Source organism: Engraulis encrasicolus, chromosome 21 (genome assembly GCF_034702125.1).
Source record: "Engraulis encrasicolus isolate BLACKSEA-1 chromosome 21, IST_EnEncr_1.0, whole genome shotgun sequence".
In the NCBI taxonomy this organism is placed as follows: Eukaryota; Metazoa; Chordata; class Actinopteri; order Clupeiformes; family Engraulidae; genus Engraulis; species Engraulis encrasicolus.
Window position 1 is genome coordinate 11,671,395 of NC_085877.1, and position 27,226 is coordinate 11,698,620.

Genomic DNA, 27,226 nt, shown 5'->3' on the forward strand with positions numbered 1-27,226 from the left:
GTGTGTGGGTGGGTGTGTGTGTGTGTGTGTGTGCTTGTGAAAAAATAAGAGCGTGCGTGTGAATGTCTTTAGTTCCTGTCAGCACATTGTGCGTTAGCTGGCACGATGCTTTGCACTTAAATACACACACACACACACGCACGCATATGCACACGCACACGCACGCACACACACACACACACACGCACGCACGCACGCACGCACGCACGCACGCACACACACACACACCAGGGGAGCTGTGAGCAGAGCAGCCAGCCACTTGAATCTCTTAGCGGGGTCTACTTTATGTCTGGGTAATGGCTGCCTGAATGTCAGGAAGGCAATCACATGTCCTCCCACTCAGTCTACTGGATCCTTTAATCTGCAAACAGTATAAACATTATTTTAACTCTCAACTACATTGTTCTCTGTATGCTCAACTGCAGTGTTCACTTGTGTGCTGTGGAGTGCTGTGTCACAATGACAATGGGAGTTGGAGTTTCCCAATGGGACTTTCACTTTCACATGCAACACCGTATAATATTTTATACTAACGGAAAAGTGAATAGAAAATGGTTTATTTAGGCCCTGCCGTGGCCAAATGGTAGGGCACTCATCTGCCATTCGGCCGACCCAGGATCGACTCCCGGCCTGGGTCATTTGCCGACCCCTCCCAGTCTCTCTCCCCATTCGCTTCCTGTCCACCTCTCAAACTGTCCTGTCAAATAAAGTCATAAAAGACCAACAAAAAAAGAAAATGGTTTATTTGATAGGGAGCATGCATGTTAGTGAACATTTGTATTTTAAAACACATACCCAGCATGTAAATATGCCAGAATACTTACACTGTACATATGTACTTAAAGCTTATCTAGCTAGGCCTATCTAAATTGTTGTTACTGTGCTCCTGTGTGACTTAAAGGGACACTGTGTGAGATTTTTAGTTGTTTATTTCCAGAATTCATGCTGCCCATTCACTAATGTTACCTTTTTCACGAATACTTATCACCAGCATCAAATTCTAAGTATTCATTATGACTGGAAAAATTGCACTTTTCATACATGAAAAGGGGGATCTTCTCCATGGTCCGCCATTTTGAATTTCCAAAAATAGCCATTTTTAGCTGCACAAATGACTGTACTTGGACCACACTAGAAAATATTTGTTTATTACTTAGTAAATTTTCATGTAAAGATCAAATTTGGCAATAGGCAGCCCAGTTTCAATGAGCAGCATAGTTGCAGTACCTTTTTTGACCATTTCCTGCACAGTGTCCCTTTAACACTGTGGCAATCTGGCAGCTAGTACGTAGATGGGCAGATTTCCAAGCCAGCCTAAAAGCTATCTATCTTTCTCATTAATCGCTCTATCTACAGTGTCTCTTCATCTAATTTCTTGATGACTGCTTCCCTTGTGTGACCCCTACGTACATTGTGGTAGCTAGGTAGATTTCCGAGCCAGCACACTCTGCGGGACCCAGAGCATCAAAGCAAGTGCCTACAGGTAACACCATTGCAGCACCTTGGAATGCCGCCAGCCTTCCCTCCCGTCGTCTCTGTCGAGTTCTCTGCCAACTGGGCGATGGCTCAAGGTACGTTTGGTGGGGGCATGATGTGGCGCGACCCAATGGCCTGGGCAGCGCTGATGCCAGGGTCATTTAGAAGGTAATCGAACCTCCCTGACATTTGGAGCTGGTAAGGTCAAGTCCCCTGTCTGTACACACCCCTCTTCCATCCGACTCTCTTTTCTAGCCTCCACTCATCCGTCCCCACTGGGAAGAAGTACATACTAGGAGTTACAGTGGTGTTATGGTTAGGGAGTTGGATGGAAGATCAGAGGGTTGCAGGTTCAGATCCCACCCTTACCTCTCCCTACACTTCCATCCATGGCTGAAGTGCCCTTGGACAAGGCACCTAGCCCCATATTAACTTCTACTTTATACATCTCTGTTGGCAACATGCAGTATTGTAGGACTTTGGGTTTGGGGCAAAGGTATCGACGTATGTACAGAGGGGCTGCATGGATATGGAGCAGTTACGAGTGCAGTTACAGTGACCAGACACTTTCAGCAGAATGTAAACAGGTGTTAAAAATAACTGCCAAACACCCCACCACACACACATACGCACACACACACACACACCAACATGCACACGCACACGCACGCACGCACGCACGCACGCACGCACGCACGCACGCACACACACACACACACACACAAAAGCAAATACACATGTGCAAATATGCATGCAATGCACAAGCACAAAACCCACACAGACACCCACTTGCACATTTCAGCACATGCAAACACACAGGCAGACCCACAGACTGGCAGACAGACACACACATACACATACATACACACACACACACACACGCTGCAGACCTACATATATGAAGATGAAGATAAACATGTTGGAGCCTGTAAAGTACAACTTGTACGTAACACACCCTCACACACACACCGGTACACACATTCATTTCACACGGACGAAACTGGATATCAATCCTGCCAAAGTTTGCCCTCACATATGTGGGTGTAATGCACACTCCCAGCCAGGGCCGCTGACAGCTTTGGCTGGGCCCAGGACAAAGTCCTCCGAAAGCCCCCCTCACCCAATACATTCAATGTAATGAGGGCCCAATTATGGGGCCCCCATCTCCATGGGCCCAGGACAGCTGACCCCTTTGTCCCCCCTTGTCGGCTTCCCTGCTCCCAGCAATCAATTTGCACTGGCTGGTAAGGCGGCCCGACCGGTAGACAAGCCCCCCTGCCGAAGCCAGGCCATCCTCCTGTCACAACATGGCATCATGAAAGTAAGTAAGATAACACGCTGATTTGAACTGTGTATCATGTTCATGCTCCACAACTCCCTGTGAGGTGTTAGGTTTAGGGATGGTTTTGGTCTGGGCACAATTTTGCAACAAATGTGCCATTTCCCTGGCTTGTTTCTCTGTTCGTGACAAAAGGAAAAGCAGCAGAAACATTGCTTTACTGGCAGGTTATGGGTGGGCATGGTTTTGGTCAAGGCAGAGCAGAGCATTTTCACGTTTAGCAACAGAAATTCGCTGACACCGGGAAACCTGTGCAAACGTCCTCATGTGACAAAAGTGCTTTTCCGCAGCATTGAAGACCACGTCTTAATAAGAATGGAGATGTAGTGATGCACTGTATGACTGTGGAATTCAAAATAAAAAGATGTTCAAAAAAAAGAAGACCACGTCTTAGGTGCAACTTGCAAAAGCGTAGCACCTCCACGCGGAATGCACTGGCGAGAGATACATACGCATTTACATGATGCCAGTCTGCCTGTCAGTCGGAAAGGCATGAGGACTATCTCCTCCTCAAACATACCGGGTTTCACACTAGCCTGATGCACTAGTCACTAGACTCCTTTCAGTTTGTGCGAAGAATCTAGACACTATCTATTGATCAGTGAATCTAAATGTTTTCTGAACTTCCATCCTCTTTATTGCTCACCTCCTTTTGAGAAAGTGTGTTGCACATGGTCATAAAATTCCCAAACCAAGCTCCCGCTGCCCACACCTGATGATGATAGTCAGGACACGAAATGTAGTAAATAAGTAAGTAAACATTGTAAACTAGAGATGCACTCAGAGACTGCAGATCTCCGCCGAGGAAGCTGTTTGATAGAACATTTGATGTTACACCCTCATTTTTTTCTGACTTGCTTTTGGGGAGTTAGAAACTGGTATGTCTCGCAATGGTGAAAAATATTTTTTTTAATTCCTGGATCACCACCACCAACATGTAACCACTTCTTCCTTTTGTCATTTCTAACAACACCACAAAATATCATCAAAATCTGTTCATAACATTTTGAGATATCCTGCTGACAAACAAACAGAAAAAACAAACGCGACCGAAGACGGAGGTAAATATGGACAATGTACAGGGTGGGCTTGCTTTGTGAGGTTTGTGATCCTTTTGCAGTCAGTTAATCCACCTGTCAGCAGGAAAAGCACAAGGGCTGTCTCACCTCAACACATAACTGGCAGGGAAGCTGGGGAGTGGGTGGGGCAAAGGGGTCCGTTGTCCCAGGCCCAGGGAAAAAACATTCATTACATTGTATGTATTGGGTGGGGAGGGGGGCCTTTCAGATCACTTTGTCCTCACTTTGTCCTGTTCAAAGCTGTCTGTGGAAACTTCACAAAACATCCTCAACACCTGATGATTATGAGACTGTCAATAGACTAAAATGTCGAAAATAAATCGCAAAATACAATGTACTGTATGGTGCTATGCTTGTGATTCTTTTGCAACGGGTCAATCCGTCAGTCAGTAGGAAAATCATGAGGGCTGTCTTCCCTCAAACATCACAGTAGTTTGGTGCACTAGTCATTCACTAGACTCTTACGCCCTTAACAAAAAACTTCAAGCTACAGTTTCCCACCAAAAGCTTTATTTGGTGCAGCATCACTGTTAAGCCTACGAATACTGGAAGATTACCACCGTTTCACGTCAACCTCTCATTGCTGGCATTTGCTACACTTGGATGGCACAGTCAATCTGATGCTAACCATGGAGGAGACTCCGGAGCTTTCCTCAGGCCACAGCGGAACAACTGAACTGTCCGACCTCATTTCCTCTAAGCCCATTACCCCCCGTTTTAAAACCTTCCTTTGAAGTGGTGGGAAGTCAATGGGATAAATTGAGCGAGATCTTGTGTGGATCATGCATTCCTCATGGATATAATCCCCCGTAATACCGTCATTATTCCATCATTATTCACGTAAAGGTCTCATGGGCGCTAAAGCGTAAAGCTAAATCACCCAAATATTTAAGGCTTATGCCCTCTTGGGGCACCCCTGGGGCTGGCTGGTGAGTGGAAGTAAATGTCATTGTATAACAGAGGTCAGCTCTGTACTGTTCGTCACGCAGGGCTTGAACCTGCAACCTCTCAATAACCCTCCGACATGACAGCTAGGTGTGCTAACAACTGAGCTAAAGGTTAGCACTTTTGTATGAGGCTTCGGGGGAAAGGTTTACTAATATTCTACTCCGGAACTTTGCTAGCTAGCATCCATCACATCGACAATAGCAAACCGGATGGATATTGATTCGTATTTCCACCAAATTCACAGATGACAGATTTTGTGTGAAGTGAAATACTCTTCAACAGATGCAGGTGAAACATTAGAGGAAGACAGGGATAAGGTCATCATCACTGACAGATGCTTTACTTGACGGTTACGTCTCATTGGTCCGACAGCCCATTAGTGCGACAGCCCATTAGTCCGACCAGACATGTTAAAACTATGCCCAAAGCTAAACAATTCCTAACCCTAACCACTATTAAAGGCGTGTTCTGTCAGTATACAGTTATTTTAGCGTCATAAGTTTGTAAATATTCACTATTTTTTTACTGAAAGGTAAGAACTATGCCCAAACCAAAACAATGCAGTCAGTAAAGGCACGTTTTTTTCCTGAAAAGACGTGCCCACGTGTAGCCTAGCCTACCCCAGTAGATGCGTGATGCTCCTCTATGGCTTATTGTCTGACTTACGGGCTGTCGGGCTAATGGGCTGTCGGACCAATGGGCCGACCCCTTACTCGACTTTGGTCCAAGTCTTTGCACAACATGATGGTCAAAGACTTCAAATGTATCAATGCTTTTGGGGTGTGCATTCTGATGATTATACCATCAATTTATTGTATGTTTCGATAAATCATTTTTTGACCCTATTGGGGATTATCGCTTTGCTGCTTGAATTGGAGCGCTTGAATTGGAACCAAGATTCAAGCTGACATAAATTCTCCTGTGGAAGGTGATTTTTTTTTCTCTCTTAAATATGGCATCCATAAAGGATATGAAGTGCAGGGTTCTTCTGTATGTTGTCCTTGTTGTCCTACTTCTTCCTCACAGCTTGTTCGCATTCAGATTCAATAGTGAGCAGTCAGTATAACTAGACTCAGGCTAGTCTAGTTGGACAGTTCATCATAGATGACAGTCTTTAGAACCACACTTTTCCAGCAGTGCATAAACCCTTATAAACTCTGGTGAGTACGACAACACAACAGTGAACCACACTGAGCCACGGTAAGTATTTTTGCCCGCCACAGCAAACCAAAAGAAGATCGACTTTTCTATAGTCGTAATGCAACATTCTGCACTTCGCAAAAAAATATGCCCTCTGCTCAGCCAACCCAACCAAGGCCCTCCCTATTCCATCTGGAAATTTCTCTCTCTCTCTCTCTCTCTCTCTCTCTCTGTCTCTCTCTCGCTCTCTCTCTCTCTCTCTCTCTCTGCAGAACAAACATGGCACTGCCGCAACTTACATAATTCTGTGGCTTGGCCTACAAACTGATTTTGGGAGGCAGAAGTGCAATGCAATCCATCCCCACCACCACCACCCCCTCCCACGCAACCCTAGCCTCTCCTCCCGTCCCCCAAACTAGCCCTCCAAATACCTCCTCCCCCACTTGTAAGGGGGAACAGAGGGCAGAGAGGAGGAGGAGGGGAATGGCCGGAGCGAAAGAGAGGGAAGGGCAGCAGAGGAGAAGAGAGGAGTAGGCCTCCTCCTCCTCTCCTCCGAGTTGGCCTCTCCCTAATTTCGCCCAGGCCGCAGAGCATAAATAAACTACGCTCTCGCTGGCTTTGAAGGGCTGGGCCCTGCCTGCAACTGTGAGACGAGAACATGCTCATGCAGAGCAACAGAGCATGGTTCAAGACAACCCTGCAACAACTGACCTGAGCAGAGTAGAGTAGAATACAACGAAGAGCTAAGTAGAGTAGAGTAGAGTAGAGTAGAGTAGAGTAGAGTAGAGTAGAGTAGAGTAGAGTAGAGTAGAGTAGAGTAGAGTAGAGTAGAGAAGTAGCGTAGAATAGAGTAGAGTAGAGTAATCTACCTGAAAAGAGTAATCTATCTGAATAGATTAGAGTAGAGTAAAATAGAGTACAGTAATCGATCTTAAAAGAGTAGAGTAATGTAGCTGAATAGAGTAGAGTAGAATAGAGTAGAGTAATCTAGCTGAATAGAGTAGAGGAGAATAGAGAAGAGTAATCTGGCTGAATAGAGAAGAGTAGAGTAGACTAGTAGAGTAGAGTAAAGTAGAGTAGAGTGCAGCAGCGTTGATTAGAGAAGAGTAGAGTTTCTTAATTAATTCAGAAGGAAATTGCAGGTTTTTTGATTGCACATTTTCTATCATTTTGGCAGCTTTGGCAAAACTCTTCACGCAGATGCACAAACCTATAATCAAATTACCACGGTAGAAAAACTATTATCACAATAGGTATAACTTCGTCTTCATTAGGGAATCACATGGATGTTGATGTGTGACATGCATTTAAAAATAGCTGATGTGGGTTGATGTTGGGTTTTGCTATGTACGTATCTACACAGTTTTGCTTATTTGGTGTGAGGTTGCTGTACTCAAGAAGAGTTCTGGAAAAACAGCTTGAGTTACAAACAATTAGCTTTAGGGAACAGAAAAAACTTTAAGGTGTCTAGCAGCATACACATGACGCACATTGCAAGATATTTCAAACATATTTCACACAAGTGCATACAGACAATAAATTGACCAGATCAAACATAGTGCACCCAACTGCATGAATACATACAGACAGGCATCAAATAAAAATGTTTTAAGTAAGTAAATTGTTTTTTAAGAAATTCAAGGCGGGGCAAAATGTTCTGATAAGGTGCCTGGAAACATGATAGGAATCGCTCAGGAAAAGCAACAGTTTGCTTTTGCAAAGTTGAGAGAGCAAGATGCCCGAGAGTCTTTGACATGAAAGACTTGATAAATCTTAAATAAAAAAAAGGAAAAAATCTGGTGCCACACAGATTTTTTTGCGCAACAAGACTAACGTTTTGACATACGTGTTCATCGGACTCGAATGAAGACATATGTTGAAACGTTTGTCTTATTGCACAAATAATTGCAAGAGGGCTGATATTTAATGTGATAAATGGGTTGTGACAGCACAATTGTCACTCTAGAATACGTATTTTACTTTGTTCTAATGTATCCACTCGATAAACCTCCTTCTCAGACATGCACATGATGAGCAATCAGACTAGACTAGCAATCAGACTCGGTCAAGAAAAATACCGTTATTGGCTCCGTCACCAACAAAACATACAAACTGAAGCAATTCACGACCTGCTCCACCCGAAATGTTGTCTATCTCATCACCTGCCCATGTAAGAAACAATATGTGGGAAAGACAATTAGGCCAGTGAAGACACGCATCATCGAACACAACAGTGCCATCAGGCGCAAAGATGAAAAATCACCGGTGGCGCGCCATTTCAATGAAGCGGGCCACCCCGTGTCCTCTCTCGCATATACTGTGCTTGAACACGTCACACCTGCACGCAGAGGAGGGGATTTGGAAAGAAGACTACTCCAGAGAGAGTGCTTCTGGATTTTCTCACTGAAAACTGTCCATCCACTGGGGATGAATGAAGAACTGGTTCTCTCTTGTTTTCAATAATATTTTCCTATAATTTTTTCCAATAATATTTCGATTTATATTGTTTACCTCTCTAATACTCTAAAATACTCTAAAATAACTGTCATGTTATTCCTTACACGTATGTCTGCACATTATGATCTCTTGAAGCTTTGATTTATGCATTTATTATTATGTACTGGAAACTTCCTAGGTCTTCTTCATGATGTTCCACCTTGTGGTGAACTGGAGAGATCCTGGGGAGAACTGACACGTCACCCTATAAAACACCGGAATTCCTGCCACGCACTTCCTACTGGAGACATTGAGAATGGACTAGCTCCGAAACGTCTGTCTCTCCAGTTAACCTTAGACTTCTGTTGTATATTTTCGGCTTCAATACACTTTTTCACACAAGTCTTGTGTGCGCCTCCTTTTTTCCATTATCTTGAGTGATTACTACTTTTTGGGAGTGCTCGCACCAAGCAATACACGAGTATCAAGTTCAAGGCGCAGACGCCGACCTTTGTTGGTCTTTTGTCAATCAGACTAACAGCAAGACCTTAGCAAAGTCTGACTCTGCACCGTTATGGAAAAAGCTTCTTCACCACTTGACTTTGATCCAACTCTTTACATAATATCGAGACTTCAGATGCGTCACCGCTTTAAGGGTTCTCTGAACAAATGTCACAGCATGCAAGCAAACAAATCAAGCACAGCTTTTGAGAAAAAAAAACCAGGGTAAAAAAAAAGAACGACTTTGAGAGTGAGAGTGGTACACGGCCGAAGAAAAAAAGGGGGAAAAAGCCAGTGTGTTTGCACAACTTATCAGCAGCTGGTCTTTGTGTGCAGATGTTTCACGCTTGCTGCTCCCGGGTCGGTTCTCACAGCTATATACATCCCACGCCGGCCCTCGACAAGGCCCTTGCAAACCGATATCAAACAGGCCAGCCAGCCTTCAACAACCCCCACATCACAGCTGATGATGGCAGTTAACTGACCAAGAGGAACCGACGAGACGGGTGGTCTGGTTATCGCCATTTTATGCCATGACTTTAACACACACCAGGAAGCAATATACTCTTGCATGGAGTGATAATAGTGCTGAACAATTAGTCTGGTTTTGTAATGGTGATTACAAGGACTTACAATGACCCCCAGATTACGGCTGAGGATGGCGGCCAAGTGACCAAGGGATGGTGAGAAGGGGCCTGATGGTTATCGACATTTCATGCCATGTGTGTAGCCTCATGCACTCTGTTCCACCTGTGGAACACTGTAATAGTCGTTGAAAAGTCATGGTTACCATAGTAGTGTGTTACACCACTACAACATTAATACATATCAACTTGGTCATTGCCATTCTGGTAGCAGCAAATGTATAACAGTAACTGTGCTTTAACAATTTACAGTAACGACACACATAAGGAAGTGATCAAGGGGTGGCAAGAGGGGCTCTGTTTGTTGATGCGTTTTACACTATTAAATTTTTTCGTGGGGCTTCATGGGATAGGACAGAGAAGAAAGTGACAGGAAAGAAGTTGGAGAGAGAGGTATGGGTAGGGTTGGGTCCTGGATTTGCACCTGAGTCCCCAGGTATTGTCCTTTTTAAGACAGATTAACAATGCAGAGAGCAATGGCGAGGTGATTAGGTATGTGTGGGTTGGAGATAGTTATTAGATCTGAGCAATTAGTTTGGTTGGTAACACTTTGCTTGACGCCGACATCGCCGACATCGACATACGTACGACATGACAATGTCATAACATAGTCATGGACATGTCATAAACATGACGTCTATGCCATAAACATTTTATGACTGTCATTAAGTGCCATTCGGTTTTGGTAAAGACAGCCGAAACAATGTCCACTTTTCCACTAATGTTTACAACTCATCCATGACTGTGTCATGACACCGTTTTGACACGGTTATGACACTTGACATGGCATGCGTATGCCATTTTGTAATCGTGATTACAGTGGCTGTTGCCAACAATCTGAAGACGACATGATCATCTCAGACAATGAATCTTCTAGTCCCTATTGTACTGCGAGTGAACTATGAGGCTTTTGTTTTGAATTGTTTACACATGTGCGACATTTAATGACAAAAAGAAGAAAAAAACCTTTAAGAAAAATTACCAATTAACTATGTTCACGAGGTAAACAACGGTTACATCCAAAGTGAATAAATACAAAGAGTTCAATAATCAAGATTTATAAATTGATCAAAATAATTATTACAATATTTCGATATTATGCACTTTAGGGCTAGTTCTACATGTAGGCCTATCTGTGTCTTTTTGCCATCTGTATAAATAGTAGATGCAATTCGAAACCCCACTAAACAGCAGAACGCCGAAGCTGGGGAGCAGTTGAAATAAACAGCCTCATTGCCAGAACAAGCAACTCCAAGTATATCCACACAGTAGTCTGTTTATACAGGTCCAAACGTGAAAAGCATTTCTGACCACCAGTCTTACAATATTTCTGTATGCTACCCTGTTCAGATCACTGTCTCTGGCCTTGTTCCTTGAGCTTGAAAACAACAAATTACTCTAGATGACAGGCTCAATCGTGGCAAATGTGAAACCTACCACATAGCCTACAGTATACGTAGTTCAAACAAGTGATATGGATGCCATAGCAAGTGTTGCGATACCTAACGTGACACAATGACATGTGTGTCATTACTCTCTCTAAAGGGCCTATGAATTATAGGACCATTTTTAGTCCATGTGATGTGAGTACATTGTCAATGGTGGGAGTTTACCAACATGTACGCCTATCAGAGATCACAGGATGCATGAAAACACACACTTTCCTTGTATTTCATCGCTTTTGAAGATGAACACTACTGCTGCCACGTTGAGTGAACGCATTAAGCTTACCGTTCACAACAAAGTAATAAGATACATCAACTCCCACTTGAAAATATGTGAAAGCCTGTGAAAATTAAAAAATAATACATCCAATTAATTAAAAATAAATCTGGCTACACCTATACACACAAAACACAAGTCAGCTACATTTTACCCAGTCAAAGAAACAGGATGACTTAATTGAGCTAAGCAAATATATTTTACAGTGTCTGTTCTTGATCCTTCCTCCCATCATCATGTTCATTTCAGAGGGACAGTGTATTTTCTTTCCCAGCCAGTATAGATGTATACACCAAGGCTGAACTAGCAAATGGGCACAACATATCTGGGTCTAGGCTGAAGGGGTGAAAGGGCAAAATGGGGGCCATGTGTGTTTTAACTTTTAGAGGAGGGGAAAAAACGGCCATTTTGTAGCCATAGACACAACACAGATATGCTGTATGGCTGGGCTATTCAAATGGCAGCCCTGGGGCCAGATGCGGCCCTTGGACGGCAAGGTTCTAGCCCCGCATGAGGTCAGAACAAAATGAAAACAAAGTGTCCGTGCGCAATTTGTGATCACTAACACTTCAGGTTAGGGATATTTTTCCTATGCACATGAGAGTGATATCTAGTCTCACAATAGACCGTCAAGGCTGCTAAGAAATAGAAAAGTGAATATCTCTTCTGTCTGGAAAGTTATCCGCTTGTTTTGCACCGTCACTTTGGTCATTGCATGCGGTTACATACATGCGTATTCCATGTTCGGCCCCTTTACTGGGAGGAATTTGAAAAACTGGCCCTCGGTGACATTTAATTGAATAGCCCTGCTGTATGGACTAAAAAAAGGATGTCCACCAGTGAAAACACAAAAACAAAAGTATGGGTTTGAAACAAAAATGTTGGTTCTACATTATAAACTCACTGCACGGACAGTTTCGGGAAGGTTTTCAGCTTTCATCAGATTGTTTTAAACACAGAAACAAATATAAACCCAAAATTGTGAAAACCGACTGTGGCCATTCTCATGAATCTCTCCCTCATCACACTCACAACAACCTCAAGTCTTTTCCTCAAAAGTAAAAAAAGGCCTGTGTATTAGGTATTTGCTTTGTGTAATGTGTGTCCCATCGATGAAGAGCACATATGTGAATGAACCACTGGATGTTAGCCCTGGACTTTGCTTTTATCAGTTAGCAAACTGTTTACCGTTCATATTGCTATCGATTTGGAAATTATTTGACCAGACAAATGCAGCACGGCACGTTTGCATAGCGGTGGACCTTCCGACTGACTGAACGACCTATGAACTGCTTTTCCCCCCATTTTGTCCATTTCGTAAGTATTCTGGAAATAGGGTTTCCTGAAAGTCGCGTTTGATTTGCTTTGGAAATCACTGGGTGCTCTGACATTGACAGAAGGTGGACACATATTGTGGGAAAGGCGCATATGTTCACATAAGCACACAAACACACCCAAATACAAGCACACAGACACAGACAGCCAAGCACACAGACAGCCAGACATACACAGGAATGCACGCAAGCACACACACTCGCACGCGGGCACACACACACAATCACACGCGCACACAAGCAATAGTGCACACACTCACCATTCTGCAATCTAGTCGACATTCCATTTTAGTTGGCATGTTGGTGGCATTTGGTGTCCTATTGATGTCACTGTGAAAATTATATTCTATAAAAGACTCAACATGGTAACTTGCTAATACTCCACTGCTACGAATGTCTGGTAAAGAGTCACATCGAAGGATTTGCCAGACAGGATCCAGAAGTCATGACTTCTATTTCTGGTCAATAGCAGGCTTCCACAGTTTGCATCAAGATGGCCCTTTAAAAGTTCTTGCAAACGTAATAAATGGTCTGATCAATCTTCCAACTGGTATGGTATGTAAGCGTTCTACATATTCCACCATGCATTGTGCTTATTCTCACAACGCTGTGGTGCCATTTATACAGGGGTGTCGTTCAAGGGAGTAAAGTGTGACTGTGTCACCAGGGCCCCACACACAGTCCGATTTATGAAAATATATGGCTGGGGGTCCATTGGAGCATTCAATGTCCACGCTACCAGCACATCTAGGAAAAGAAAGATCTTCATTTTTTTCAAAACCTCTGTAGGTATAAGCGGTGTCCCTATCTTTGGCCTGAATTGAACTATTCCATGCATAGTGCTTCTCTGATAATACTTGCTGCTGGAGTCGTATGGAAGCACTCTCCGTATTCGATCCGTAGTGTTATTTCTCACAACACTGTGTCTCTGGCCTGAACTGAACTCAGATTGCAGCCTGGAATGAAATATATGCGCATGACATTCAGTCTTTATTGACATTGCTACTTTTGTCAAGTAACAAAACTGGCAGAGGACTGAAATCAGCCATGATACAAAAAAGTTACTGAAACCATCTAAGCTCACAGCAGCTCTGAGGAGATTTCTCTCAATTCCACATTTCAATTTATGTTTATTTTACTACAACATTACGTAATAGCAATGCAAAAATGATTATTTTGATTTTCACATCGTTTTACATTCAGCATCATAGAGCGAGCTACTGCCAACGAACAAAAACAATAAACCTACTCTAATGCTAGACAACAATGTACTGTGGCTTCCATGAAATCCTACGAAAATCAGATCAGGCCTGCTCTACTGTATGTCTATTTGCAGGGATTCTCAAACTTTTTTTGTGCCAGGGACCTTAAACAGAGCAGAAAACATCCCCATAATATAATAATACCACAAATTTACATTTAAATGCAAAAGTGAGGACCATGTGGGAACATTTTTTTAAATGTTAGACCTACTGTTGTAGCAATTACATGTATTGTATTGTAGCAAACTTTTTCCAGGCCCCCTGGCAATGCGTCAGCCAAGGTCCCCCAGGGTCCCACTGGGTCCCACTATGAGAGCCACTGGTCTAGAGAAGGTCTATATCAGGGGTCCCCAACCCTTTTACAACTTGGGGCCCACTTGGCATTTTCACCAATGCTCGGGGCCCACCTCTGACCCAATAAACAACTCAAAACAACTCAAACAACTCAAATAAATAGTCAACAGTACCACAATACACAAATATTATTTTGAATTTTAGAAAATTATTTCAAAGCCCACCAGTGGGCCCTGGCCCACAGTTTGAGAATCACTTGTCTATGTATATCAGTGGAGTAGACATGAGCCCTGATCCTCCTCAGGCTCAGAGACCAACATGTGGCTGGCTGGCGTGGCGTATAAGGCAGGGACGGGTTATGATTCCATGGGCCCCTAAGCAAAACTACAATAAAGGCCCCCCTCCATGGGTGTTGCTAGTTTCCAAAATTTGTGAGGGTTTTAGAGACTCAATGTTAATTGGGGTGTTGGAGGTTTCTCCCCCAAAGAAAATGAGAATAAACAGTTGCTAAAAGTGCAATTTTAACACATTAGTAACACATGGGAATCGTGCAGAGGCCTGGGCTTCAGGTCCCCCTTGGCTCTTGGGCCCTGGGCCTGGGCTGGGTAGGCCCGTGCAGCAATCCATCCCTGTCCCTGCATATAAGACATATGGCTGCAATGTGCGGTATGCAGGTCAGACGGAGGGAGTTCGAGTCAGAGGCACACGCAAAGTAAAGAAGAGAAATGCAGAGGAAAGCAGAGGAGGGAAGGGAGAAGCATATGCAGAGGGGAGAAAAGAAGAGCGAAGGGAAGCCGAGAAGAGAAGAGAGCAGAGGAACTCATGTGAGAAGAGAAGAGAAGAGAAGAGAAGAGAAGAGAAGAGAAGAGAAGAGAAGAGAAGAGAAGAGAAGAGAAGAGAAGAGAAGAGAAGAGAAGAGGGGAAAGGAAAAGAAAGGAAAGGAAAGGAAAGGAAAGAAGAGGAGAGGAGGGGAAAGGAAAGGAAAGGAAAGGAGAGGAGAGGAGAGGAGAGGAAAGGAAAGGAAAGGAAAGGAAAGGAAAGGAAAGGAAAGGAAAGGAAAGGAAAGGGAAGGAAAGGACAGGAGTAGATAGACGGCAAGAAGAGGAGAGGAGAAGAAAATGGAGAGAAAAGAGCACAGAAGAGGAGATAAAAGAGATGACAGGAGACAAGAGAAAAGCAAAGGAGAAGAAAGAAGAGGGAAGAGCAAAAGAGGACATGAGAGGGCAGTAGAGGAGAGGAGAGGAAAGGGGAGGAGAGGAGAGGAGAGGAAAGAAGAGAGGAGGAGAGGAGAGGAGAGGAAACACCACGGTCCATACCTTGGTTGGTGGAGTCGTGGAATTGTTGTCGTGCCCAGCTGGGAGCAGGACCAAGACACAGGACTCCCAGCAGGAGGAGGAACATTGCAGAGATGTCCATAGCTCAGGCCTCCCCAGATCTGCGGATAGGAATCATCATCATCATCATCATCATCATCATCATCATCAATCACCAACATAATCATCCTCCTCCTCATCATCATCATCACCATCCTTCTCATCCTCATCATCATCATCATCGTCGTCCTCCCAATCATCATCCTCCTTCTTCTCATCCTCCTCCTCATCATCATCACCATCATTATCATTACCACCACCATCATCATACTCATCACATCACATCATAACTATTGTCATCATAACCATAATCGGCATCATTATCATCATCAACATTATGTATAAAGCATAGCTCAGGCCTCTCAGATCTGAGATCTGATAATCATCCTCCTCCTCCTCATCATCGTAGTCATCATCATCACAATCATGACTATTATAATTGACAAGACCAGTGTCTGAGTCCAAGACAAGTCCGAGTCCATGGAAAAACGGACTTGAGCACTACAGCCCTGATCTGAGGATACGTAAGGCCATTATCATTATCATCATCATCATCATCATCATCATCATCATCATCATCACAATCATAACTACCATGATAATCACCATCATCTTCATAGTCAGCATTACATATGAACCATCCATACTCATCACATTCATTGACTCATCATCCCCCATTGTCATCTTGACAATCGCCATAATCAGGAGATGATCATAAGATGTTGGTGGCTGACAGGTCTCAATGTCTGCCAGTTACTCAGACTCCAAATTCAGGTTCAAATCCAGAGTGGCCCAACTCACATCACTGTCAGTTCATCACAAAGCAACACTATTCCTTTGGGGCAGCCGTGGCTGAACGGTTAAGAAGAAGGGCTTTAGATCAGAGTTTGGTGGGTTCAATTTTCACCTTAACACTCCCTACTGCACTCCATGGCTGAGTTGGCCTTGAGCAAGGTACCTAACCTAACCCCATACTGCTCCAGGGACTGTAACCAATACCCTGTAAACAACTGTAAGTCGGTTCGGATAAAAGTGTCAACAAAGAATAATGTAATGTAATGTAATGTAATGTAATCTTGGCATTCATCATAATCATGCATAATTTAGTAAGGGAAATATTTACTGAGTATTAGATTTGGTTTTACACCTATGTTCTGTATATAAAATCAAATGATTCAACAAATATTCATTCAACAAAAAATGTCATATTATGACCAGTTGCTTACAACTTAACTATATGGATAGCATGGCATGTTTGTTCATAGACATAAGTTAGAGGCAGGGCTTGATGCTTTTTCAGTAATATTAGGGTTGCAGTACGTTGCTGAATCTTACAATGTACACGTTGTTGTTTTTTCAGTCGTGTTAGTTACATTAGGAAGGAAGGCGTGCTATGGTTAGTTAGTTCATGCCTTAGTTCAGTTAACCTCTTAGTTCATGCGTGCTATTAGCTCAGTTAACCTCTTAAGATTAGGGAGGTGAGAATGCCATAAGCTACCTCCACATGAAAGTTGCATTAACCCCTTAAGGGCGGCATTATAAATGAGCTGTTAGCAGAATGGCAATGACCAAGTCGTAACGTATTACTAAGGGCCCCGTATACTGGCATAGTAGTGTAGTACTATAGTAGTTAACTTTCAATGTTTATTACAGCTTGCCAGGGAGGTGGTAAAGGCATACATGTAGGTTACATATGTATGTAGGTTAGTCAGTAGTCACATGCTAAGGTTAAGGAGGATGGGAATGGCTTGAGTTACAGCATTGAAGAAAAAAGGGCAATGCTCCATTATTAGTCAGGTTAGGGAGGCCGATAAGCAGGGGCGCCGCCAGAAATTTTGGGCCCCATGAAAGATTCAAATGTCGGGCGCCCTTAAGGGCCCCTGACAGTGCTTGAGCCCCCTTAAGGGCCCCTATCAGTGCTTGGGCCCTTAGAATCTGTAACACACCTCCCCCCCCTAGCGGCACCCATGCCGATAAGGGAGGTTAGGGAGGTGGGAATGATATATACGTTACGCTAGTCACGTTATGGAGGATGGGGATGACTTGAGTTACGCTAGTGTTGAAGTCAAAAATGGGAAGCTGTACGTTAGTTACATTCAGGTTTGGGAGGCAGGGAAGGTGGGTTAGGCAGGTGGGAATGATATATAAGTTATGCTAGTCACGTTAAAGAGGAAGGGAATGGCATGAAGTCTAGTAATGGAGGTGAGAAATGTCAGTAATGGAGGCGAGAAATTTCAAACGTTAGTTACGTATGCTCGGGGTTAAGAAGGGACAGGAATACCTCCCACTCAAACGTGAAATACTGAACCAATATAGGTAACACCCAACTTCTCTGGGACATACATATGGGACACTCCAAACCTCTGAGCTGAATACCACCAAACCCTACAACCCCCATTTTTCACGCAACCCCCCCACAGCCACTCAACAACCCCATGCTAACCTGTTTGGTGTGCGCACTGTGAGTCATTAATTATCGGGTGTCGGTGGTGGAACCCCGCACTTAAATAAGACAGTTTACAGCTAACGTGCTAAATCTTTTTTATCACTCAATTTCTGCAGATAGAAAAAAGATTATGCCATAAGTCATTAAGATAACAAGGAGCCCGCAGCTACGACAACATTTCTTAAACATATAGTATAACACTATTTTTTACACACACATGTAGCGTATTATACTCAGAGCTTTCTGCTCTGAGAGTGACCAGGCATAGACTTCTTGTAAAAAGTATGAGGTCCATAACATGGTTTTAATTGGTCTTCTTGTCCCATCAAAGAACATTGCTTCAAAGAGCATTACTGCCCACAGTCATTACAAGCCTCATGGGAAAGCAAGTATGTTCTAGAGTGACAATTTGTAAATACCAGCCTGTTTTTATGAACTCTCTCCAGTTTTGCCTGCCCACGTTCCTTCCTTTCCTGCATTTCACTTTGAAACCCCCCCCCCCAAAAAAAAACATCCATATACTTCAGAAAAAGAAACGAACTTCTCAAAACGAACCACACAAAATTACCCCAAGATTATCTTAAAAATAGACCTCTAACCCGAGATGAAAATGAATGACAACAGCAGGATGCCTGTTCCGCTTCCGACAGTGCTGATGACCAGGGCACGAGCTTGGCAAGGACTGCTCTCACACATGGCACTGGCTGGCAGTGATTGCACATTCATCCAAAGCTCCATAGCCCAAACCTCTTACACTAATAATAATAATTTCCTATACATTTCTTTGGAGGTAGCTTACTTCATGTTTCACTGATAAGTTTAACTACTGGAGAGGGCGATCTAGGGCTCTCCATCTGCTACTAACTCGACATCACTTTCTTTCATTCAATGACTGCATTTTACTAAAATACATGGAAACGTTATTACTATCAAGTGTGGATGATTTACTCATTCTATTTTCGTAAAATTTGTAATTTTCGCTTGTAATGGCTTGTTTACATACTGTATAGCCTATGCCCCTGCTTCAGCATCTGAATGTGCTCTAGAATGAGAGTAATTTGGCTTGTCAATGGGAAATTGTCCAATTGTCAGTCAGAACTGTTGGGCTTCAGAGAAATGACATGCTGCTCTGACTGGCTGGAAGCTACATGATCAGAGTCACTTCTGCGGAACAGACCTAAGGATAGGCCATAGTTCAGATGCTTGGAGAGATACCAGCGTACCTGTCCTATCCATGCGCCCTATTTCATATACACCAACCCCCACTCTCCCTGGCCCTGTCCCTACCCCTCCACAAGTGGTCCTCTACAACTAGCTCTTAGGAAGCGATGACACTCACTGACACATGGCGTGGGACCATCACCGCTGCACACAAAACGTGAGACCTGCAACAAGGCTCAAAGCTATATCCAGGAAGGGCAAAGCGCTAAATATATCTGGCATATCTCTGAAGCGTTCTCACACAGCACGCCTCAAATGCAGGTTGCAAGCTAGCTTCAAAGATTAAGGACATGATGGTGGGGGACCTGCTCTAAAGAGAGGTGTGAAATAGAAAACCTACTGTAGCCTCTCAGTTTCTTCCAAGAATCATTCCTCAAGAGTTAAGCGTTGGGATAATAAACACAAAACTATTCAGAGTTTTGTAGCCTCTTTGTGCAGAATCAGATGGGCCTGCTGGCTGTATCATTCACTCATCACTGAAAAGACTCTACATCATAACAACATTGGTATGACATTACCGAGAGCCTTCAGTAACAGATTAAGATTTGGTCATTACAATTGTGGTGACAGTACGGTTATAGCATAGGCCCTGTGCAAAGGGGTTAAGGACAGTTCCCTTGTGGCCTGTCCCCTATTACAAGAGGTGAGGTGATGCCAGCTGGAAAGAGGGGGGAAAAGGATTTCTGGGGGAAGCCATGGCCTAATGGTTAAGGAGGTGGTTTTAAGATCAAATCCCACAGTTACTTCTCCCTACACCTCCATCCCAAGCTGAGGTGCCCTTGAGCAAGGCTCCCAACCCCACATTGCTCCAGGGTCTGTAACCAATACCCTGTAAAATATCTATGAGTCACTTTGGATAAAAGCGTCAGATAAGTGTAATGTAATGTAATAAGTGTAATATAATGTTTCTGACCAAAACTGTAGTAAACGGCCTTCACAGACCCACTCTTGCTGACTTTCAGAGGCCACAAGGCTCTCACTGCATTGGCCAGTCATGGCCGCTGACAGCTGCCGATTCAATTGAGTATCGATTTCTTAAGACAACAATTCAATCATTTTCAATACTGAGGAATGCCGCACAATTGTATTCGATTTGATTTGGTTCTATTTGATTCGATTTTATTCAATTCAATGGTCCATATTTTTACATTACAGGCTAGGATATATATGTAACAAAAATTAAATTAACGAAAGCTGTAATATTTGCATGCATTTTATTTGAGTACCATTGCTATAATTACCATTAGTGTTATGGGCAAAACAAAATGCCTCACAAAATGAGTGCAACAATAACAATAGTAACAAAACACGATAAATCGATTCTCTTACAGATGCATTGATTTTTCAAATTGCCGGGTATAGGATCGATGCATCGATAAATATTGATTATCATTTACACCCTTGGCAGGGCCCAGGAGAAAATCATCTAAAAGGGCCCACCTTTATATACTGTACATACAATATAGTGGGGTCCCATTTTTGCCTTCCCTCTCCCTGGTCACAGAGCAACAGACCTATTTGTCCACCCCTGTCATTAGGCCGCTTGCCAGGACAGGCCCAGTAATCTAAGCTCACCCCCTCCCCCCCAAGTCCCCTGCGTGCAGAAGGCCTTGAAAGGCTAGACGCCAAGGAGAATCACGGAGTCTCTAAGGTACCTCGCCGGTTGTATTGATTGAGCCGTCTGTGCCAGTGAGGATTCAGAGGAATCCTTTGCTTTCACAATGGCTACTGTCCGTTGCTGCGGCAACCGTGAGTCACAACTCCCCACACAACCCCCACATGTGACCTCCCCAACAGAGGTGAACGTTGAACTTGACAACAACTTCTCTTGGCAGGTCAAAAAGCCAACGTTCTCTGCGAGAAACCGCACGACAATCGTAAAATCGCCAATTTTCGTGTTTTGACTTACTAAAGCTGTCACGAAGCAAATGAAATGAACAGGATGTGCCGGAATGACAAATGGACACCAAAGCTGTGGTTAGCCAAAATAACTGCTCACATAGCTGTTGATAAAACATTCCTCTTCGCCGAATTTGCCGGCAATTGAGGCTTTTGAGGGGGCAATTGAGGGGGGGGGGGGATGGTATCTGCGACTATGTCTAATTCTTTAACCTATTTCATGACTGTTCTCTCTTGTTTTTGGTTCACAGGTGACCAAGTTCAAAAGCTGTCCCAAACCACCCCCCGGGGGCTGCTGTGGTGAAGAGCCCTAATACACCCATTCAAATTCCTGTCCCCATTCTTCACTGTCCTGCCTCAATAATGCCATTACAAACCCCCAATAAATGTATTTATTTTTAAAAGCTGTCATAAAGAAATCAACCCGGCAAAACGAGGCAAGTCCTCCTCTGTTCTTCCCACACACTTGACTTCTCTCACACCCGCCAAGTTTGACGGTGCAGCAGTCAGTGCCGTGCCCACCCCACTCCACTCCACTCCACTCCACTCCACCCCGGCATGCCACGGCCGTTCCTTAACCCTGCAGCTGTGGCATTGTCAGTCACTTCACACATCACAGTTACTGTATGTGGGTTATGCAAAGAAAATAGATGATATCAGTCCAGCTATTACGGCATTACACTGGCTCCCGCTGAGGTTCAGAGGTTCAGAATTGAGTTTAAAACTCAATCGGGGGCCATCAGTAAAGCTCCTGTATTATCAGTTACAGTATTATCAGCAACAGTATTATCCGTTACAGTATAATCAGCTACAGCATTTTATCAGTCACTAAACACTTCACACCTACGATATATGGGTATGCAGGCCGAGAGCTATACACATAGACTTGAATCAGTTTCTCACAAACTGTCCCATAGTAATTTAGCACTAAAGATTGGCAGTTCAGTGTCTAAGAACCGTGTCTCTAATCTAGTCTAGTCTGTAATCTAGTCTCGACATGTGTTGGGAGCACTGTGCAGAACCCTGACCTAAGTGAAAATGCGCTTCACCCCTTCAGTGGGTAACAGTAGGGCTTTGCATTAGCACCCACCGCCCACTGGCCTACACTCAGCTTTACAGTACACTCAGTATTTGTCTGATTTGTGGGCATGTTTTCATATAGCATGCTACATTACTGTAATAGCATTTTACCTTCTTTCATCTTTTTGCTTTGGCCCTTCTGCGCTTAAACATCAAGGTAAAGGGAGAAAAACTGACACCTGGCTAGTAAAAGAGGATAGTGACATGAGAACACCATTAGCCAAGGTGGCCAATCAGCAAAAAATGTATGTCAAGACTTGACAAGCTGTGGTTAAGAGGTGGTGTTGAGGAAGAGGACATGGTGTGGAATCTGGTGTAAGACTAGCCGTTGACTCCTTGGGCAGCAGTGGAAATAGAAGGGGTCCGAGCATTGTCTTAAATCACACACGTGTCAAACTCGTCAAGCACAACGTTCAAGATAGCATCTTTCTTAACAGTACATTAGCTGTTTTCACGTAAGTGTTCTCAAAAACATTACTATTCTGCAACCACACTGACATTGGGCCTTTCCAATTCAAGACCAAACTATAATAAAATATAACTGAATAAAACACTTGAAACGACTCCACAATATCCAAGGAACATTCCAACATAGCTGTGTGTGGCACACCCACTCGGTGGAAATTGGCAGAGGGTTCATAATTCAATGTACATCACAATACCTGTACATATGCCACAATCCGATTCTATCACAATGTATTGCGATTCATGTACTATCGCGATCAGTGGTGTTTTTATGGTACTTTTTATGGTGGGTATACTGTATATTCGAGAATTTTTTGAAGTGGGTATACTGTATATATTTGTGCTATTCAAAATATTGGATCAATCAATTTTAAGTGGGTATAATGAAATCCCTGAAATTTAGAAGTGGGTATACTCCGTATACCCGCGTTCTACGTAGACTACACCACTGATCGCGATACATTGCGATACTTACTTCAGTAAATGTGCAAAAATACAGCAGTGCTGTATAGCATTAATAAGTCCAATTTATTGTATTTAAGCATTTTAGCATCTGGGAGAGAGCTTCCATTATAACAGAAATATTACCTGCTCTCTACTAATCAAAATGAACCAGTGGCAAATTCACTTTTATAAGTATTAAATAATCGATCGTCATGAATAGATGAAGTATATCGTGAAAATAGGTATCGCGATGCATTGTCATGACGATTTTTTTGTTGCACACCCCGAAGGACTCCCAGCTCTCAACACTTTTGTGAGCCACGTGTATGAGTATGCCTCCTGAATGGCATGCTCAGTCACACCACACACCCCCTGTCGTCCTTTCCTGTGGCTGTCAGAATGGGGATGGAAAACAGCCATAAAGGGAGAAAGGAGGCCACAAAAGGGCTGCACAGCTGGAGGAATTCACCCTGCGTATGGGCCGCTTCAGTTCTGTACGCCACCTCTCACACCACTTGACAAAAAGTTGAAAGCGAGCACCAGCGAGGGATCCACCACGGTAAGCCCCCTCTCCTCCTCCTCCTACTTTCCCCAAAACCCAGACAAGACAAGGCCACCTCACTCTCTCTCTCTCTCTTTCTCTGCCTGTCTGTGTTTCTCTCTCTCTCTCTCTCTCTCTCTCTCTCTCTCTCTCTCTCTCTCTCTCTCTCTCTCTCTCTCTCTTTCTCTCTCTCTGCCTGTCTCTGTCTCTGTCTCTGTCTCTCTCACTCTGTCTGTCTGTCTCTCTCTCTCTCTCTCTCTCTCTCTCTCTCTCTCTCTCTCTCTCTCTCTCTCTCTCTCTCTCTCTCTCTCTCTCTCTCTCTGTCTGCCCCCCTCCCTCTCTACTGCCATTAGAGCAATGTGGTCTGTGTAGTCAGGGCCAGGCTGGAAGTGGGGTGAGGGGTGTGTGGGAGTCCTGTCCTGTGATGGTGAGGCTCCACAACAAGCTGCTTGCTGTCAGCCCCCCACCCCACTTCTCCCTTCCACTCTTAACCCCCCCCCCCCCCCCCCCCCCCCCCCCCTCTCTTCCTGTTGCCTGAAGTGGAGGCCGCTCGGTCAGGGCCAGGCCTGGCTAGAGCTAGGTCCTGGTCCGCCTGCCTAGTCCCCCCCCCCCTCAGGAGGCCATGTAGAGGGGCAGCAGCGTGGCTGAAACATCCACACAGGGCATGTTTGTTTAAACTCCTCATTTGGGGAGGTGGGGGTCTGGGGGAGAAAGTGGAGGTTGGAGCTCAGGGTTTTGGGGGGCGGGGGTGCTGGAGTGTGGAAACTCCCCTTACGCCTGACTGGCGGAGGATGGGTTTCTTCTGCTGTCTGATTGGTGGGTTGGTTAGTTTCCCGCTACTGCTCCAGCGCAAAGACACAGTCTCTCTTTCTGCATTCAGAGCTATGCAGGCTTCCCAGGCCCGGGGGGGAGAGAGAGATAGGGGGGGGGGTGTTTGTTGTTACCAGAATGCCAATGTCAAAATGTATTAGTAGTAATGTATTAGGAAAGACTCTGTGTAATGTTATAGTAGCCCCTATCATCAAGTAGGTAGATGGGTTCAAGACTGAGAAAAAAACCCCACTACACTTCAAGGAAAAAAAATGGCTAGTAAAGCCTTGATATTTTTACCCATTCCTATTGTTTGATCCCGTTCAAACAGCATGTGGATAAAATATCATTGTGATATTTTTTTTATAAACATTGCATTTTAGAAAATTCCTGTTTTAGGGAGCTAAAACTCTATATGTAAACAAAAGGCCCAAATGTATGCAAAATCTAAATTATCTGCAGTGCCAGAGGTGGACTTTACATTAGGCAAACCTAGGCAATAATTGCCTAGGGCCACGACCAAATCTGCCCGCAATAGGGGCCCCCCAACTGTCACACCAGTCACAATAAACACACAAAAAAGTAGGCCTGATCTTCATTTGTCACTAAAATAGCACCCTCGCTATGCCAATTGGTGACGTGTTTAATTAATGACCTTTGAGGGCCCCATGTCTATATTTTGTGTAGGGCCCCAAAATGGCTAGATCCACCCCCGTGCATTGCTCCATGGAGTCAGATAACTTTGTCAAACTATTACATTCATACGAAAGGTTCTTCACTTACGAAATGTTTTTGCAGAGCCTCAAATCATATGCTGGAGTATGCAGCGTCAAAAAACAACACTAAAATGGTCAGAATTAAAATGGTTGTGGTTATTGATCATGACGGCAAGTTACAGACATCATATCATCACTAATTTTAATCATTTACCTTCACGTCCCTCGAGTACAGCTTCCATGTCACTTCTGTGTTGTAATAGTGTCTGGCATGACAGGGGATTTCAAAACAGGGCACTGTGGCCCAATAGGTTACTACTGTTTCATCCTCAACATCCCTTGCAAATTCATCCAACAAAACCATGCACTGTAAACTATTGCAAGCCCGTCAAACGTAAAAAAGGTAAGTTGCCCAGCTGCCTTAAGTTTAAGGCTTGACTCAACTCGACGCTTTCTGAAGTTGAGTTAACTTTTCAAATTTTCAAATTTAAGGCAGCACAGCAGGGCAACTTAATTATTTACTTTTAACTGGCTTCAATGTTTTACAGTGTGTGTACTGTGTATAAAACCGTGATCCATCACCAGCATCCATGAATAGGTGTTTTTGGGGTGGTTTTGGCAGCAGCGGTGATATTTGATGAAGCTAGTGGACAATGATGTACCTGCACAGCACTGACTGACAAGCATGCCCACCTATTTACAGATCTTAGAGAGAAAGCAAAAAGAGTTGTGATGTTTGACAATGCCTGGGGTATTTCTTTCACATTGATTTTTCATTTCAGAGTATTTGAAAGTAAATGTAATATTGCCATGAGAAAAATATATCAAAGCCAACGAAAACCTTGGGGAAATATTGTCATTTGACAAATTTCAAAAACACTTGCATTGCTGCAGCACAGAATTTCTCATTTGCTGTGTTCCATATAATATATCACCATGAAGACTAATCAATATTACGTTACATAGCCATATATCAACAAAGACATGCAATTACAGTGTGAATATCAGACCTGCAGTACAGCACGCTGTGGGAGTATGACTGATTCACCATTTAACTCACCAAGGCCACAGACAGATGTTTCGCACTAGTAGCCCAACACACTATAGTGAAAGTGCTTCTCCACACCCCTCGTGTTTGTTATACCAATATGGCAATATGAACAAAACAAATGCAGGTTTTTTCCACTCAGCTATAATACATTGCCACATATTTAAATGACCTGATTTTACCAGTCCAAACTGGGCCTTTGGGCAGGTAAAACCAGTTCATCTAATGTGGCACTGGATTGTAGCTCATCGGAACATGTTTTTTTGTTTGAGAATGCATTGGAGCCAGTAAATGCATGTTGCCAGATGTGTCTGATCAAATCCCACCCAAATGGTGCTCAAGAACCACCTGGAAGCGCTAAGTTCCACCCAATTTCGACAAATTGTATTCATTTCTATGGGCATAAAACTACAGGAAAAAAAACACCAAATGGCAGATTTTCACCATTTTTACCTGCAGACAGGTAAACGAGTAACAACCCAATCCGGCAACACTGGGTGTCCATGGTATCTGCCGATACTTCCCCATCCCTCTCTCTCCACTCGTTTCCTTTCTCTCTCTCTCTCTCTCTCTCTCTCTCTCTCTCTCTCTCTCTCTCTCTCTCTCTCTCTCTCTCTCTCTCTCTCTCTCTCTCTCTCTCTACTCACTCAAATAAACGCTTAAAAGCCCCAAAAATATCAATAAAGTTCTGACAGCTAGAAAAAGGTTACAGGCAGAAGACGCCACAGATGAGCTGACTATATCTGGCCAAAGGCATGGTATATATTATCGTCCCACCTGTAACCCTCCATCAACCCCTCCAGTCCATAGCCCCTCCAGCACCACCAGGCACTGGGCCATCTGTTTCTCAGCCTACCCAGGCTGCCTGCCCGCCCGCTTGCCTGCCTGTGCCAGAAGCCTGGGGGGAATGAACACCACCACTGCTCTAGTCCCCCTTTCCCATGCAGAGAGATAGATAGAGACCAGCTGAGCCAGAAGAAGACGTCCCCTGGCTCTCCGTGGAGAAAG

General features: G+C 43.9%; 1 protein-coding gene across 1 annotated transcript in view; it reads right to left on the reverse strand.

Moving 5' to 3' along the window:
- Positions 1 to 27,226, reverse strand: part of ghra (growth hormone receptor a) — a 74,584-nt gene that overhangs the window by 41,298 nt on the left and 6,060 nt on the right. The window contains exon 2 of the mRNA XM_063187608.1: positions 15,492 to 15,610. Coding sequence (XP_063043678.1) covers positions 15,492 to 15,591 — 100 coding nt within the window. The 5' untranslated portion in view covers positions 15,592 to 15,610. The remainder of the gene's footprint in view (positions 1 to 15,491; positions 15,611 to 27,226) is intronic.